The 13,033-nt window shown below is 40.6% G+C and overlaps 1 protein-coding gene across 11 annotated transcripts in view; it reads left to right on the top strand.

Moving 5' to 3' along the window:
- Positions 1–13,033, top strand: part of PASD1 (PAS domain containing repressor 1) — a 100,341-nt gene that overhangs the window by 43,975 nt on the left and 43,333 nt on the right. For all 11 annotated transcript variants that reach the window (XM_083595709.1, XM_083595710.1, XM_083595711.1 and 8 more), the window contains exons 2-5: positions 5,664–5,720; positions 7,005–7,159; positions 8,546–8,637; positions 11,633–11,722. In XM_083595709.1, the coding sequence (XP_083451835.1) occupies positions 5,689–5,720; positions 7,005–7,159; positions 8,546–8,637; positions 11,633–11,722 (369 nt within the window). In that variant the 5' untranslated portion in view covers positions 5,664–5,688. The remainder of the gene's footprint in view (positions 1–5,663; positions 5,721–7,004; positions 7,160–8,545; positions 8,638–11,632; positions 11,723–13,033) is intronic.

The raw sequence follows: 13,033 nt of genomic DNA on the forward strand, positions 1-13,033 counted from the left end.
ATGAACAAGAAGAAGAAGAAGAAGAAGAAGAAGAAGAAGAAGAAGAAGAAGAAGAAGAAGAAGAAGAAGAGGAAGAATTTGGATTTGATATCCCGCTTTATCACTACCCTAAGGAGTCTCAAAGCGGCTAACATTCTCCTTTCCCTTCCTCCCCATCAACAAACACTCTGTGAGGTGAGTGAGGCTGAGAGACTTGAAAGAAGTGTGACTAGCCCAAGGTCACCCAGCAGCTGCATGGAGACTCGAACCCGGTTCACCAGATTACAAGACTACTGCTCTTAACCACTACACCACACTGGCTCTCCAGAAAGCTGTCTGTGGACAAATGCCATCTCCCTCGGCCTGAAAGTGAAATGAGCGCCGCAACCCCATGGTCGCCTTTGACTGGACTTAACCGTCCAGGGGTCCTTTACCTTTACCTGTTACCTCTTCCAGCCTAAGTGTACACAAGTGGATAGAGAACAATTTATCTCCCTTATATCGCAGTGCCATTAAATTATGGAATTTGCTCCCTCCACAATCTGCTCAATGGGTCAGAGAGGACGTTCCTCTCAGGAGCATGCAATTCCTAATTATTTTCACGGTGATCAAGATTGACACTGACCTCAGTGATACCTAGCTAAATCATTGAGACTCCAGATGTGCCTATATGTCCCTGTCCTCTGCTTTTCCTGCAACTCCCCCCCCAAAAAAACCCCCACTCCCGTCTTAATAATTTTAAAGTGTGGGCGTTTTCAACATGAGTAGAGGATGCAACAAAATTGGCTAATTAAGCAACTGCTTCAGAGAAATGATACGTCTTACAGATAGACAATAAAATGATTTGGGGCAAGGAAAGGTCCTGGCAAATTAAAGCAATTAAAGATTTAATGTAACATGGAGAATCTTATAGATCAGTGGGTGGTACTGCCTCCTGGGGGGCAGTGGGATTAGCTGGGGGGCAAGGAGGCGGTGGGAGGTGGGGACTGGGGGTGTAAGTGACTACCAGGCTTTGAAAAACTGGTGACACTGAAACAAGTTAATCAGTTTTGTTGACTTAATTCAGCTAAATAGTTTTAATTGGACATTGAATACATGTGCAATTAGTTGTTACGGTTTTGAATTCTACTGTGCTGTTATTTTCCTTAGAGGGTTGTACAAACCGCTATTCTGAATAATGCTTTTTTATGGCTGCAACCTAGCAGTCGGGTGGGGGGCACCAAAAGTAGCATTGTAGCAGCACTGAATGGCAGAGTATAGCTGCCATAGTGCCTGAGAGGAACATTACATCATAGAAGTGGGGGGAACCAGGGCGGATTTGATTTAAATCAAATCAATTTAAATTCCCTTTTTTACAGAAAGGTTCAACCTTGCTGGCGTCCTCTTAGTATTGACAATCGGAGCAAGGTTTCATTTTTGGTATAATAAATTTTCAGAATAGTATTTACAGTTCTATCAAAAATTACTGATTTGGTTCTACTATTAGAAATACATAGACAGATAATTATGAAATTATTGTGAGGTTTAATAAGTTAACTGTTTATATTTCGACAACTTTTCTGCTGTACTTTGTTGGAAGGAGAAAAATAACCATTTCCTTAATAACAATTTAAACAATTAACTAAAACAGTAACATTATAGCATATGCAGTGCTTTTTTTCCTAGGGGTACACATACCCTAAAACATTTTGTGAATCCAAGTTTGGCTTCATTAAGGGGGGCGGTATTTCAATATGAGTAGGAAAATGAGATTTTTTAGGAAATATTTTTTAGGAAAAAAACACTGAGCATATGTATCCATGTTTGTTAACTGATGTGGTTAAACAATTATTATTATTATTATTATTTTAAACTTAGACTGAGTTTGGAGAGGCTGGCCTTCTTTTTCTAGCGGGGAGGAGAGATACACTTGGTAGGCGTAGGCTGCAACAGGCTTGCAGAAAGAACAAGGAGGAGGAGAAACAGGCTGGTGGAAAGCTGGAAAAGGGGAACCAGGGACTGGAGCAGAGAACTTCAGGGATTCCTGGTGCAGGACTGAAGTTCCGGGTAGAGACTTTATTGTTTGGACATTGCCAGGCGAGCCCTGGGAAGAAGGGCCTGGAAGCAGTGAACTCTTTTATTAGTTGACTGGCAAGCACTTCAAGGTCTCGCCAAGGACTTAGAGATCCCAGTTACTATTTCCACACACCCCTTTGGCTTTGCTTCTACATTCAGGTGCCCATTTTGTACAGTTAAGTGTTAGTGCAGTTGTTGGAACCCAGTGCGACTGGGGAAAGGTTGCACTTGCCTCAAGTCTGAGTTGCACAGACATGCAACTGACCTGCACAATTATTACACAAAGATCCCAAGACTTGTGGAGTATTCTGCTCACAAGGCTGCACTTTCATTTTTACTGCTTCTCACTTAGCTACTTGTGCAGATCTATTCCACTCCAAACAATCTATTCATTGAACCTCTTGGAACTTAGCCTTTAAGAGGTAAAGGGTCGATTCTGTGTACATAAATTTGCAAAGGAACAAAATGGGATTAAGGTTTTCCCCCCTCAACTCTGTATGTTTATTATATAACATTTTTCCTGTGAAGAAAAGGCATGTTACCTCTGCAGACACTGTTTCACACTTTTGAGAACTGTAAAAACAAGCATCTGTGAAATATCTTCTTGTTAGAAAAACTGCCTCAAATAATCTTACAGAAACCTCTGGAAGAGCATGACATTGTGAATGGATGAATGGAATTCATTTACCAAAAAATTTAAACATGGCATATAAAGCCTCATAATTAAAAACACTGTCCAACCATCTCGTCCTCTCGTCTCCTTGTGCCCCCAATCTTTCACAGCATCAGGGTCTTTTCCAGGGAGTCTTCTCTTCTCATGAGGTGGCCAAAGTGTTGGGGCCTCAGCTTCAGGATCTGTCCTCCCAGTGAGCACTCAGGGCTGATTTCCTCCAGAATAGATAGGTTTGATTTTCTTGCAGTCCATGGGACTCTCAAGAGTCTCTTCCAGCACCATAATTCAAAAGCATCAATTCTTTGGCGACCAGCCTTCTTTATGGACTATAATGTAACCTTATAGCCTTTGGTCTATAATGTAACTTAAATAAAAAACTATCTTTAGAAATATTTTTTTCCTCCAAAAGCATTCTATTTTTAAAAAGCCAATTTAAATAAATTTTTTGATTTAAATAAAAAAATCCAATTTAAAATTTAAAAATCCATAATTTATTTATTTTTTTTAAAAAATCATTGATTTTTATCCTCCCTGAGGGGAACTGAAATGGAGGCTAGTTGCCTGAGCTTCTTGCTAGAACCCTGGAAGTTGCTTAAGAATGCCAGGTACTAATGTCAGCCCTGTCTATGCTAACCTAATCTAATTCAGCGTTTGCATGCAATTATTTTCAAATAGGTTGAGATTTCTTACTGTCAGCCAAATTCTCAAATATTTGCCTATTTTTAAACCAGACATCCTTTCTAAAAAATTTTTTGACTGCTTATCCATGTTTTTAACCAACATCTTGGTTTTATCTGAATTTATTTTGAAACCTGCCACTTCTCCAAACCTTTTAATTTCTTCTCATGCTTTGGGAACACTCTCCAAGGTTTGTTCTAGAGTCAACAGCACATCGTCAGCAAATGCCCTTAATTTATAGACTCTAGGTCTCAATACCTTTAATTTTCCTGTTTTCCCTTATATTCTGAAGCAGTATTTCTAAGGTCATAATAAACAACAGCGGAGCCTTTTCTTCACTGCTATTTTTCTTTTTAAAAAAAGGAATGCTGGAACTCACCATGTTCTCTTAAAATGGCAACAGTGCCCACCTGAGAGGTGCCGGAACTGAGTTCTGGCAAGTTCTGGCTGAAAAAAAAGAGCCCTACTTTTCTTCCATATTGTTCTCATGAAGTTTTAAAACTTATGTAGCTGTTAAATCATTTGAGGTGGCGGTTGCCATGCAGCAAAAAATATTTTGCTGCACCCACCTAAAAAATTTCCTGGGGCGCTAGGCGTGGTCCTCTGGACGCACCGCTGAAAGTGGCTTGTGAGTTCCTGGGGTTGTGATTGGTTCATTACAGTCACTGATGGAGGATGTTTCTGATGGCATGGCTGTGATTAGTTCTGGTTGGGATTTTTTCAAAAGGGAGGATCATTCCCAGCAGTGTAAACGCTGGTGAAATCAAAAGGGTGTGGAGACAGATTGTGGCTTGGTTTGCCTGCCACAGCCCATCTGTCAAAACTGGGATGTGATTTCTCATAATCAGTCTGAACCGATGGATTTAATGCAAGTCGTCAGCCGAGAAACAATTTGTTACATAGCTGTTTTCAGTGAGTTCCATTGAGCTCAATATGTGATTTCACCCCCCATTTTTTTCTGTGGTTTTTGAACACGTAAACCATGTTCGAGATTTGCACACGGATTTAGCTTTCTGATATAGAAAAGCAAACTTCTCTCTATCTGACATGGGTTGCACTCACACGCCATACTAAATCAAATCATGGACTAGTGTAAATGCACCGGCTGCTGAGTAAGAGATCTCATCTGCTTTGCTCTTCCCTGCGCTTTAAATCAATGTGGTGTGGCAATAAGCAAAGCTGTGAACCCCGGATCGTGGTTAACCATGATCTGTAGCCAAGGCTTGTTCTATGGCTAACTGGTATCAGCTGTGCAATGCTAACATAAAAATCGCAGAGAGGGCAATGCACTTGCAAGCTCAGGCCTATCATGATGTGTGAACCAGGTTGTTGTGTTTTCCTTTAGGAGAGGCATTTTTAATGGTTCCCTATACACCTGAGGTGTGGGTGGCGCTGTGGGTTAAACCACAGAGCCTAGGACTTGCCGATCAGAAGGTCGGCGGTTCAAATCCCTGCGATGGGGTGAGCTCCCCGTTGCTCGGTCCCTGCTCCTGCCAACCTAGCAGTTTGAAAGCACGTCAAAGTGCAAGTAGATAAATAGGTACCGCTCCGGCAGGAAGGTAAACGGTGTTTCCATGCGCTGCTCTGGTTCGCCAGAAGCGGCTTAGTCATGCTGGCCACATGACCCGGAAGCTGTACGCCGGCTCCCTCGGCCAATAAAGCGAGATGAGCGCTGCAACCCCAGAGTCGGCCATGACTGGACCTATGGTCAGGGGTCCCTTTATCTTTTATCCACCTGATGATGGGCCGTGGGTGGGGCTGTGGTCTAAATCACTGAGCCTAGAGCTTGCTGACCTTAACTGTCAGGGGTCCTTTACCTTTACCTTTTTTTATACACCTGAGGGCCATATTATGATCTCTGTAATCCTCATCTGCTGTACAGAGTTTTCAACACTGAAGTAAAACTTCTTTGTTTTCAAGGGCTTCATTGAAAGGTGACCCAACCATTCTGAGGTAGTTACTCTGATGTTTTATTATATGTTTATTTTATGATTTATGGTGTCATATTGTTTACTGCTTTGGTATTTTAAAATGTAAGTTATATGCAGATGTTTATATGTAGATAAAATATTGAAAATGGTGTAGTTGGGTGTTTTGTTTCTATCTATCCTGAGCTTGGGTCAGACAGGTTATTTATCTAAATGAATCAGCCAACAAATACAGCAGCATCAACAATTATTGGTTGATGAAGCTGCCACCTTCATAGCGTTGGGCAATTGCCACCTTCAGAGCATTGGGCAATGTTTCTCATGCCTCTCGTATTCTCCTTGTGTTCCAGAACTCTGTATTGTGTAAACGAGCTGATGGACGAAGATGAGAAGGACAGGGCAAAGAGGTATGGATATAGGCGCATGTCATTCTCCAAGCTCACCTGTCCTTATCTGAAAATGCAACAATAGTTAACTATACCACTTCTGATAACAATGACTCAAAGCCCAAAGGCCCAGAATGGAGGGTCATTTCTCACTCTTGTTTCTTATTCTGTAGTGGTACAGATTTGTGTACCATGCAAGATGGCATCCGTTTTCATCATGGCTAACAAGGGTGAAATTATCAAAATTATAAAAGTTTATTAAAGGATAAAACTATCAAAGTTCATTAGCCCCAAAAGTTGCTACATGCAGCTTTTTGATGTTTTAGAAACTGTGGGTGAATAACTGAAATGTGGATCCATGTCATAATTATTCCACCCACACTTTCCCCTAGAATTTGGTTCTGCTGGAGTCAGGACACTGGGCTGGAAATAACTCTTTCCTAAGGATGTAAGATCTTCACAATCCTGTTGGGTTCATGCAAGTACAATTGGCCAACATTGTGTTTCCAATAGGGGCAAAGCCAAATGACTGCAGTAGGCTTCCCCCTAACATTTAGTATCCAGCTGTGCAGTGCCTAAGGTCAAGTGTAGTATCTGTTCTTATCAGTTTAAAAAAGCACTTATTTCATATTAGGTTTCCTGGAGATTGCACCTGTAGACCTCCTCCCAAATTCAGGGAGTTGCCTCCCAAAGTGGTTTACAAACCATACACCAACACATACACAATGAAGCATAATATTAAAACCATTTCAAACATCAAAACAGTGTTAAAAGCCAACATAAACCATACAATAATACTTACCAGCATAGATCTAATATTCCAGAGCCAGAGAACAGTATCGTATATATGTAACCCAATCACAGGTTGCTTCCAGATGACCTGTTTCTTGAGCACTTACCCTGATTTGTTTTCGCAAAGTTTGCAGAGAGGTTAGATGACACTGACTACTTATTCTTACTTATTTTAAGGGAGGTCATATAATGTTACATCAAGCAATTGTTACTTCATTTTCCAATCTGTTTCCTTATTGCAAGAAACTCACTTTTGTGGTGGGTGGGAGTGGGTTTGTGCAGAAGAATGCTGTATCAACTTTAATTGAAGCACCCGAATATGCCAGTATCTAATTGAATCCCACCTAAAAATAACCATAGTCTGGAATCTAGCTGTGAAAGGCTACGGTAAGAAAACAGGTTTTTATGGCTGTTTTTAAAATGTTGAAATGATCACGACCTAAACCTCGATTTCACAGTTCTTTCATTATCCCTTCATTATTTTCAATGCATTTTTGTGTTTTGATTGACTAGGGCATCACGCAACAAGTCAGAAAAGAAAAGAAGAGACCAATTCAATGTCCTTATTAAGGAACTATGTACCATGCTGCAAGGCCATGGACATCCACTCAAGATGGACAAATCCACAATACTGCAGAGGACCATCGACTTCTTACAGAAACAGAAAGGTACCTGAATTGCCTGCAGGCTCCTTTTCTCTGCCTCCCTTCTTAGTAGTGCCATTGCTATTTTTACTGTTACTGAAGTATATTGCACTACAGACATCTTAAAATGCATATCACAAGCTTTAAAAGGTGTGCAATGCCTTGCGATAACCCACCCCACCCAGTTAGCCTCTTTTTAAAGAGCACAAACAAACAGGATATATAATCTCTAGTTTGGGGAAAGAGGGAAGAGGGCATGTATTCCCAAGGCAAATATATTTTATAATAAGCTTTTGAAATGACAAGGATGTGGCTCTTAACATGGTAAGGCATAAAAAAAGGGAGAGCCTTGAGCTTTTAAAATAAATACTTTAAAAAGAGCTGCATGAGTACTTATGCAAATTAACACTCAACCTTTGCATTTTTTCCCCTTACAAACTTTGTAAAACCCTTGTATGAACACATGGAGCTGCCTTATGCTGATTCCTAGCCCTTTGTGCCTATTCTGTTTGGCAAAGACGGAACTGTAGTACTCCAAAACATGTTGCCCTCCATATGTTTGGACTTCCACTCCCATCATTCCTGACAATTGGCTATGCTGTCTGCGGCTGATAGGAGCTGTAGTCCAAAGCATTTGGCAGGCTTCAGATTGGGGAAGCCTCAGACAGAGCTTACAGAGCCTCAGTCAGAGGTCTTACAGAACATCTGTTACGTGGTCTTTCTTAACTGGAAATGTCCAGGACTTCTGCATGCAACTCCTTAGAAACTGTTCCAAAACTATAAGGGCGTTGAAGAGAGGGAGATTATTTCATTGTCAAAAATGTCATGCAACCAGTGCTTTTCTTCTAAAAAAATGTTTAGGGCTACTCTCATTTTCCTACTCATCTTGAAATACTGCCCCTCAATGAGGCCAAACTTAGATTCACAAAATGCTTAGGGGTATGCGTACCCCTGTGTACTCCCCAGAAAAAAAAAGCACTGCATGCAACTAAAGAGGTTTCTGGATTGGGAATCATGGACACCAGTAAGACATGAACATGATTGAGGATTGAGTATATTTATGGGATGTGTGTTCAAATGCATGTTTGCCTCAGCGGTCTTATGCATTTGGTCCCATGCCAACTAAAACTGGATTTGGGCCGTGGCATTATCTGCATTCTCCTGTTTCCTAGTCAGATAAATAATTATTTCTAGTCATTAGAGATGATTGTCAGGTTTTTCATCACTGTTTTGTCTATAGTTAGATTATCTTCTAGTACAGGGCTAGAAGATATATAATAAGGGGTGATATATAATATGTCTAATTTTCTGATATTGCTCCCTTTAAATGGGCTTCATGTTTCACAGTGTTTGATACTCCTGTGCTGCTCAAAATCATAACTTGCCTGCCCTCCTTGTTTTCTCTTTTAGAAATCACAGCACAGACTGAGGCCTGTGAGATTAGGCAAGACTGGAAACCTTCATTTCTTAGCAACGAGGAGTTCACTCAGTTGATGTTAGAGGTAGGATAGAATTCAAATCGTACAGAATATGGGGGTGGGGTGCTGATGTTCAGTTCTCTTTGTCACCAGGTCATTAACCTGTTGTCCTTCTGAAAGGTGCTAGAAAAACCACACCCAGCGTAATACGGAATGCCATCTGCCAACAGCTTTATACGTGTGACAGTCTGGCTGTGAATTTCACTTTTCACAAACAACTTGGCTGGCGATATGAAGAATTAAGATTTGAAGCATCATTCTGGTTTCCAAAGCCTGACATCCAGTTGTTTTGGCAGTGAATAAAATGCCTAACAGCCCCTCTGCAGTTTGTTTAACCATATGTTCCCAACTATTTCCTATGTTTACTGCGGGAATTGGGAAGTTCATAAACCTTACACTTGAGCCACCCTAACTACAGATATATTTGGACATTCGCCAAATGATTTTTTTACGTGTTCTGTGAATCATCCTATTTGGGTTTCCATTCTCAATCAGGCTTAGTGGGAAATAAGCACTCTGCACATTTTTATATATAAAAGAGTCCATCTATCTGCCTACTAACTTACCAACCCGTCTTGCTTTTAATTGTTTGTTAAAGCAAGGTTTCCCGTTGTTTTCAGACAGTTCTCCGCTTTTGTTTCCCCTGCCAATGTTTAAGGGTGTGCACTGCCCTAGAATTGCAGTCTCTTGATTATTTCCTTCTCATAGAGATGTGATGACTCACCTTCTTTGGAAAAGAAGGTATGTTTATCTCCATCTGCAAATGCCTCTTGATGAGCGAGTCAGTCCATTGCAGTTCAATCAAAACAGGCTCCTGCCTGAGACGAGACAAGCTCTTCGCAGGCTTCATTTGCAGATAGAGGACTATTTAATGAACCTTCTCTGTGCTGAGGGTTCTTTATTTTTGACATTATTTTAATGATTTCCCCATGAATGTGAGGGAGCAGAATAAATTGGGGAGTGGGAAGGAAGGGTACTGGATCCCGCCCCCCATCCAAGCTGCTCGTCTTGGCTCCCTGCTGACCTGACAACAACAACACTTGATCTCAAGAATATGTTGCCATGTGTGCAGCACTCATCAAAACTCCAAGCCTTTTACCGCACTGACATAAATAAGAAACATTGACTAGGGAGAGAAATAATGAAATTGAACGAATTAAGTCAGAATAAAGGGAACAGAAAACTTTTGCTGCTGTGGACTCCCAGGTCTCTGTGTTGCTGTTTCAAATAATACGGCTGGGACTTTTCCATGTGGCTTGTGAAAACCTGGTGTTTTTTAATTTTTAAAATACGGTGATGTTCTGGGGGAAACAGATACATGGATGAAGGTAAAAAGGAGCAAAGGTTATTGAGTTCACTAAAGTTCTTACCAAATAGCCTCTGAAGTAGTTCAGGAATAAACTGCTGAAAGGTAGTTATTATCCCACCTGAACTCTTTATTCGCCTTCATGGCTTTGATTCTAAAATGACAAGTGGCACTGAAGAATCTGCGGAGCAGACAAGCACTGGCTCCCTCGGCCTGTAAAGCAAGATGAGCGCTGCAACCCCAGAGTCGTTCGCAACTGTACTTAACATGCACATAATAGCCTTTACTCCCAAGAATGTGTAAATAAGATTGCAGCTATTATCGCAAGGACTTACCACTGAGTAAATGTACATAGGATCAAGCTGCATAGCTGCAGTATTATACGTACTTGCTAGTCTTCCATTGAAGACATACTTTTAAATAAATGTGCTCACAAAACTTTTCGAAATCAGTGCACAGATGATTTTGCATGACATTTAAAATACCTCATGTTAAAGGAACAAAACCATTTAATTGCTAGCAGGGCCTCTTTATAAAAGGTACATATTGTCACATATGGTGGAGTTGCCCCAGAGTTTTACCTTTCTGGAACAATGCTTTTCATGTAGTGGGGGGTGAGGATCACAGATCAAAGTGTTTCAATTGCATCTTTAGCTTTATTATATATACTAAGAACAGCATGATAAACCCAGATTAAAGATTATATTAGTTATATATTTCTGACTGCTAATGACATTTATCTAAGGGACATGGGTGGTGCTGTGGGTTAAACCACAAAGCCTAGGGCTTGCCGATCAGAAGGTCGGCGGTTCGAATCCCTGCGACGGGGTGAGCTCCCATTGCTCGGTCCCTGCTCCTGCCAACCTAGCAATTCGAAAGCACATCAAAGTGCAAGTAGATCAATAGGTACCACTCTGGTGGGAAGGTAAACGGCATTTCCGTGCGCTGTTCTGGTTCGCCAGAAGCGGCTTAGTCATGCTGGCCACATGCCTCGGAAGCTGTACGCCGGCTCCCTCGGCCAATAAAGCGAGATGAGCACTGCAACCCCAGAGTCGGTCACGACTGGACCTAATGGTCAGGGGTCCCTTTACCTTTAATGACATTTATCTATAAGCATATATAAATGGTATTCTAAATTACAGTTTATTGAACTAGCAGAAAAGGTAACACAAAAACTACAGTTAGATAAAGGACAAATAAGACATCCTTTCTGAAGGATGGTCTAACTATTATTTTTAATGGAAATAAGGCAGAAACCAGAAGAACACTGACTGTAGAAATGACTGAAATCTCAACAATCTCACAATAAATCAAAAATAGCTTTTGAAAAAGATCTCCAAGTAATTAGAAGACCCTGTGGGGGGGGAATCGATGAATAAAGCAACATATATAAAAATAGAAAATGTTTGTAAATGTTTGTGGCAGCAACAGACAACTTGGGGAAAGAATTGCAGAATAAAAATAACAATTGTATTTGTTTCTAATTTATATATTTTGCTTATTATATTATTATATTAAAAATCCATACCCAAATAAATCATATTCAGAGTAGACCCATTTAAATAAATGGATTTAAATTGCTTATGTTCATTGATTCCACTTAGTCTACTTTGAATAAAACTAACGTTGAATGTCACTCAATAATATTATTTCTCTCACACACAGGATGGAAGCAGGGTTTTTCTCTAAATTATTTCTTCTTTTTCCATATAGGCATTAGATGGTTTTCTCATTGCACTTACCACTGATGGGATTATTATTTATGTATCTGATAGTGTCTCTTCTCTTCTTGGGCATTTACCGGTAAGTTCTCACAACATAATGTCTGAAAATCTTACTATTTTCCTTAGGAATGTCAGTATGGATGAAATGCGACAACCATGCATGCAAAGTAATTTTTCAGAGACGTGGATTTAGTTTAATACAACTGTTGTTGTCCCTAAGTAGATATATTTGGATGTTGCTGTCTTTTCTAACCCATGGTTTTCTAGAAGCATGACAAAAACTTGCAGACAAAAACTTGTTTGGTCAGAAATTGCAGGGGATAATAATGGGTTCTTACCCCATGCTGTCTTTAAGTCTGTAGAAAAACTGTCATCCTCATCCCAATATGTACAGTGATGTTCTGAGATTTTGCACGTAGAACTGCCATAGTGTAGTCTAGGGAATAGACAAATCGATAAATTTTGGTCTCTCTTGGTCTCTAATTTTCCCATTCTTAAGTGCACTTTGCCTGAATTCCTCATGAGGAGTGTGCATTGCTTTTTCTTAAAAGTCCACATGACAGTTTGTGTGCATTTTCAGGTACATTCCCTCATATGGGTACATTAGGCAAATTTGGTATCTTTCAGGACATATGGTTTATTACACATATATACAACCTGACCATACGGTAGAAGAGTTCATAGCATTGATGCCCCAAGATGGTCTCGTTTCTCCCATAGCCAGCAGAAATCAGCCATGGCTCTGACCCTCTCTCCAGCTTGCCGCCTTTTCCAAACTGCAACCTTTTCACTCCAGGTCACATCCCAGCCAACTGATCTTTTCCTTCTCAGAGCCAGAGGGGGCCCCCTACCCACTTGCCATTAGGCACAGAGCCCCTCTCCATGGCTTTCTTGATAAGCCATTGCCTTTCCTTTATTTTCTTAATGGTTTATTTCCCAGGCGATTAACCCCTCAGGAAACTGGCCTGGCTTATATTTTGCCTTGTCTAAAACCTGACTCCCGCTGGATCCAGGAATTTAGGGGAGTCTGGTACCCACAAGCTCATAAAGTGGGTTGTAATACATAAATGATATAAAATACCTGGAACATGTAAACTATGCCTATAATAAGAAATACAACATGATACTTTAAAATATGGAAGTTAAGAGGGAGTTGAAGAAAAATAACCAGATTAAGAATTGTAATATATGAGAGAACAGCAGCTAGACAGGCTAGGTTTAGCCAGGAGAGGCTTCCTTTTGTGTTTTTGCTGCCAGAAAGAGAACTCTAGCTACAGTCTCTGTTAATTGTTTGAACCTGCCAAAAGGTAGTCCAGATACCAGATGTTAGCGTCTAAAATGCCCACCAGATAGTAATGCAAGATACTCCTTAGAGAGAGTGCTCATGTGC

The sequence above is a fragment of the Podarcis filfolensis genome (genome assembly GCF_964270895.1).
Source record: "Podarcis filfolensis genome assembly, chromosome: Z".
NCBI lineage: Eukaryota > Metazoa > Chordata > Lepidosauria > Squamata > Lacertidae > Podarcis > Podarcis filfolensis.